At 46.3% G+C, this 4,873-nt stretch overlaps 1 protein-coding gene across 3 annotated transcripts; it reads right to left on the minus strand.

Moving 5' to 3' along the window:
* Positions 1–1,030: 1,030 nt before the first annotated feature.
* On the minus strand, positions 1,031–4,664 carry LOC123187825 (pentatricopeptide repeat-containing protein At4g33990). 3 transcript variants are annotated; one of them, XM_044599785.1, is made up of 4 exons: positions 1,949–4,664; positions 1,517–1,617; positions 1,268–1,376; positions 1,031–1,194 (listed from the first exon to the last, which is right to left on the minus strand). In XM_044599785.1, exon 1 carries the CDS (start codon positions 4,368–4,370, stop codon positions 2,289–2,291), a length of 2,082 nt encoding a protein of 693 aa, XP_044455720.1. In that variant the 5' UTR covers positions 4,371–4,664; the 3' UTR covers positions 1,031–1,194; positions 1,268–1,376; positions 1,517–1,617; positions 1,949–2,288. The 3 variants fall into 3 exon arrangements, with proteins under 3 accessions (XP_044455720.1, XP_044455719.1, XP_044455718.1); XM_044599784.1 differs by having other exon boundaries at positions 1,031–1,131; positions 1,268–1,617; XM_044599783.1 differs by having other exon boundaries at positions 1,268–1,617.
* Between the last annotated feature and the right edge of the window lie 209 nt (positions 4,665–4,873).

Below are 4,873 nucleotides of genomic sequence, written 5' to 3' on the forward strand. Positions count from 1 at the left end.
ACTCCCCGAAGCCCTGCACAATGCAGTAGGACGTGCCAGTTGTTTATGTTTCAGGGAGCCAATGATCATCAGAGCTTAGGCATAAACAAATGCTAACCAGTCTAGTAACCAGCCTAGTGTGGACAAATGTGCAGAGCAAGACTCCAGAACATGTGCTGGCTAGCTTCCATTGCTTCCTCCGGTATATCTGCAGCTGGCTGTTAGCTGCTAAGAACAGGTTCTAGACTTCTAGCCTAGGGTTGATCACAATTAATTTGGTTCATGTATATAGAAACCGAGAATACCAGATTCTGTGGCGGGAGATGGTTACCGTTGCAGGAAGGTAGGCGGCCCAAATCATACCGGCCATTGGAACTTTCGGAGTTGGTGTGCCGATGTGACCTGGATAGGATATGGCAATAAATCATTTCTCTCTTGGATCTTGCAGGCCAACCTGTCAGTCTTACACCATAAGGAACTAAATAAATTAACAAATGGCGATAAAAACAACAGCAGTGGAAAACACAGTGATTTAGCCTGCTTAGTCCTTGAAGACATCACTAGTTGATCCACGAAATCACTTCAAGAGATGAAAACTCACAGAAGCTCTACTTGAACAGTTGGGTCGTACAAGATACAACTCTCCAGAAACAAGTAATAAGATCAAACAGCGACGTTTTCTGCTTTGAAAAATAAGAAACGATAGGAAGTAGTATGACAAACGGGTGTACCCAGCTCTCCCGAAGCATCGGCATGCATCACCGCCACGGACATAAAAGTCAGTAAGTTAGCAGCCTGTCCCACCAATTCCTGGAAACAGAATGGATCTAACAAAAGCTGTAATAATAGGCCAACTTGCTGTCCTCTGCATATACTTCAGACAGCAGCAACAATCAGATAGGCAGGGAATCCACTATCTGATGTAGACATGCGGTGAGCCCACTCTTTTGCCTAGGCTCAACAATTCCACTGATTGATTATCCTTGTGTATATGTATTCATACCTTGAATCAGAAGAGAAATCTGAATGCTTTACGTGATCCACTTTATTCTTTCTGCTTTTGGCGCTATTTGATGGAAACATTGTCACTGCTGTATGATAGCAACAGGTGAAGAGATTTAAACACGAGCATGCTTTGTAGTATGCTGAACCCTGCGACGAGAGAGACTACATTTAGATGCCTGGCCTATCTGTCGCCTGATCTAGTTGCCGCGCCTGTGGTGAACAAGCTTCAGAATCATGGTAAAACTGATATTTTAAACGATCATTTGTTAATTCAGATAGTTACCGGAAGGACTTCTGATTTTTCCCTCAAAATCCAATATGCATAGCTCCATATTTTCTTCGCAAACATCAACATCTGAAGTTCTGGACGTCAAACTTGGATTGGATTGTTGCTGTTTCTTCCGAATACCATAAGAAAAAAAAACACTTTGGGTGTCACATAAAAGAACTTCAGACTAGTAGATTGGGAATTGCGATTGCCTGTGACACAAGTACAGAAGAAGTCTGACTGCGCTGGAATTCTGGAAATCACCTGAGCTCAAAAGTATCATTTTGTTTCTTGATAAATGATTTATCATGCCAACAGCTGTACATTACAGTAATAGAGTACTTGGTGAAGTCATGAAAACAATCCTGATAATTACCAAAGAAAATCTGCATTAGAACAGATTAGGTTGATAACGGAGCAATACGGATTCAGGGGTACTAAGCAATCCAGAAAAATAGGTCCCATACCAAAACAGGACTGCAAAATGAAGCTACTCAGCATGTTATATAAAGCCTGATTGCAGTCAAAGAGAATGAAATGTGAAGTTCTAGCCTTAAATAAATTAGCACAGTCTCTGTTTATTCAGTTATAACTACATAATAAATAGCAAAAAGGTGCATAAGACCGTAGGCAAAATGAAGTAATGCACTAATGACTACAAAAGAAGTACAATGCACTAACTATTATCCAGTTCACCTTTTACTCGCCTGGATCCACACACATGGAATTGTTTCCTATGAAGAAAATCTTCTAAGAGCTTGCTGAAGACAGTAGATATTTCTCTGACATACTCTCCCCCAAGCTCGACATTATCTGTGCATATCAGCAGTTATAAACTTGCCTTCTATATCCATCATACAGAACAAAGTAACCATAAGGTGTTTCCTCAAGTTCTGAATATTGGCAGTATAGATGACAGCCTGACATATTTGGAGTGCCTTTTCAGGTGTATTTTCCTCATCAAACCATAAATGGTTCTCTTGGTTTAGCAAAACACGATTAATATATGCAATCCATGACTTATGGTCTTATCAACTTAAATCAAACTGTTTCCTGTTTTATTCTTCAAACTCCTCTCTTCTATTATGGTTCTGATCTTCGTCACATCAGACCACATTCCAGCATCAGCATATATATTGGACAGCAAAATATGATAGCCAGGATCACTGGGGTTCTTTTCAAATATTCTTTTTGCAACTAGCTCAGCAATATCCATTCTGTTATGCACTCTGCAAGCCGCCAAGAGGCATCCAAGAACATCTATTTCTGTCCCTTCCCTCAAACTTGAAATGAACTTCCAAGCATCGTCAAGTTTCCCAGATCTGCTGTAAAGATCAACAACACATGAGTAATGCTCCTTATCTGGGGAAATGTTGTAGTCTTGTAACATGGAATCGTAAAAGTGCAAGCCCTGCTCAGTAAGGCCTGCATGACTGCAACAAGATAGTAGAGCCACAAAAGTGACTTTGTCAGGAGCAATTCCATCTCTCTTCAATTGATCAAATAACATTATGGCTTGATCTTCATGGCCATGCTTTCCCAAAGAAGAAATCAATGTGTTATATGTGGCAGTATCTCGCTCGGTCATCAGCTGAAAAATATCTTTGCCCATTTCTAGGCAACAGCATTTGCAATACATATCTATAAGCGCGTTACTAACTGAGCAGATAGAACTCATATCATGCCTAACGACATAAGCATGTAGTTCCTTACCCTGTATGAGCCTGGAATGGTGATTGCATACTGGAAGAACTGAAATAACAGTCACATGATCAGGTTTAAATCCTACTTTCTGCATCGCCCTGAATGCACACAGTGCAGAATCTGTCTCCCCATTCACACCGTACGCTGCAACCACTGAATTCCATATGACCAAATCTTTCTTTGGAATGAGCTCAAATACGGTTCCTGCCTCCCCAATGAATCCTTGTCTACTGTAGAAGTCAATAAATGCGCTCCCCAGAAACTTGCTCTGGTCAAGTCCATGTCTTAACGAGAAGCCATGAACCTCTTTTCCATGCCTGACTAACTTCAGGCCAGAAAGACTCGGAAGTATACTTGCCATGGTATTGGAATTTGGTTTTAACCCTGAAGCAACCATTTCAGTAAACAAACTGACACTCGCATGATACATCCCGTTCTGCGAATACCCCGCAATCAATGTACTCCAAGAGACGACATCCTTGAAATCGATAGAACGGAACAAATAATCAGCCATCTCCAGACAGCCACACTTGCAGTACATATCAACCAGAGCATTTGAAACACAGTTATCATCAGCAACTCCACATCTTACCGCGCATCCATGCAACGCTGTTCCAGCTCGCAACTCTTTCACCCTGCCACACGCTGGGATGACAGTGGCAATGATCACGGAATCAGCCCAGAACCCTTCGGATCTCATCCTACTGAACAAACACATCGCATCGAGCCAATCTCCTGCATGCACAGCTCCTCCGATCATCGCAGTCCACGCGGCCACATCCCTTTGCTCCATGCTCTCGAACACACTCCTCGCCTCGCCCAAACACCCACACTTGGCAAACATGTCCACGAGCGCGCACTGCACAAACACATTGGGCTTCGCGTCACCACAGGCAACTCCTGCCTCCACATGCTCTCTTATCATTCGGCCCTGCTCAACCGCTCCAAGCGCGCCACACGCCTTGATGACGGGCGGGTACGTGAAACCATCTGGCGCAGCCAAGCCATCGTCGACCATTGCCCGGTACGTCTCCAGCGCCTCGGAGAACCGTCCGGCGTCGACGAGGCCCTTGATCGCGGCGTTCCACGCGAAGGAGTTCCTCCTGGGCATTCCGTCGAGCAGACAAAGCGCGTGCTCGATCTGCCCGAGCCTAGCATACACTTGCACCAGCTGAGCGGCGAGTACCGCGCCGTGGCGGTGGCCGCCGACGAGCACAGCGGCGTGCAGCCGCCGGGCCTCGGCGAGGGCGGGGCCTGACCGCAGCCGGAGGAGCAGCGACGAGTGCGAGACGGGCGAGGCGTCCGCGTGAGAGCCGCGGCGATGCGCGGCGGAAGGGGAAGCGGGAGCCTTCGCCGGCGAGGCAGGAGAACGGAACCGCCGTCTGAGCCCGTGCCTGACGGCGGAGAAGAGCATCGAGGGGAGCCTCCGGCACGGCGGCGCCGCGCGTGGTCTCAGCCCAGAAGCAAGTCACTTCAGAAGCTTCAGTCAAGCGCGGGACCTGATTACCTGACGGACTGCCATGTCAGTTTTCGTTTCATTTTCATGTCCGCCGAAACCTTTGAAGCCAATGCCGCGGTCCTGGCACCCACCGCCGCCATTGCCGACATAGCCGCCGCCTCCGTCGTCACGGTCTTTGTAGCCGGTGCCACCATTGCCGCTGTAACCACCGAGGACCGGCAATTGGATTTGGATACGAGGAACCAGCTGGTGAAGCATTTGACAGAGATCCTGAAGCTGAAGCCGTGGTGTTCGTGGATACTAACTGCAATGTGATCTCGAAGTAGGAGCAACTGTAAATTGTTTAATATGTGTGCACGTTATGTACTTGTATTTTTATTTTCTGTTGTTCAATCAAGACTACTTGATCATACGGTGCGATTACGAGGGACGCAGATGAACAAGCAGCTAAGGGCGTC

This window comes from Triticum aestivum, chromosome 2A, assembly GCF_018294505.1.
Source record: "Triticum aestivum cultivar Chinese Spring chromosome 2A, IWGSC CS RefSeq v2.1, whole genome shotgun sequence".
NCBI lineage: Eukaryota > Viridiplantae > Streptophyta > Magnoliopsida > Poales > Poaceae > Triticum > Triticum aestivum.

Bases quoted from the DNA above. Each gene is read 5' to 3' on its own strand.
- LOC123187825 (XM_044599785.1), bottom strand. From the start codon at position 4,370: ATGCTCTTCTCCGCCGTCAGGCACGGGCTCAGACGGCGGTTCCGTTCT.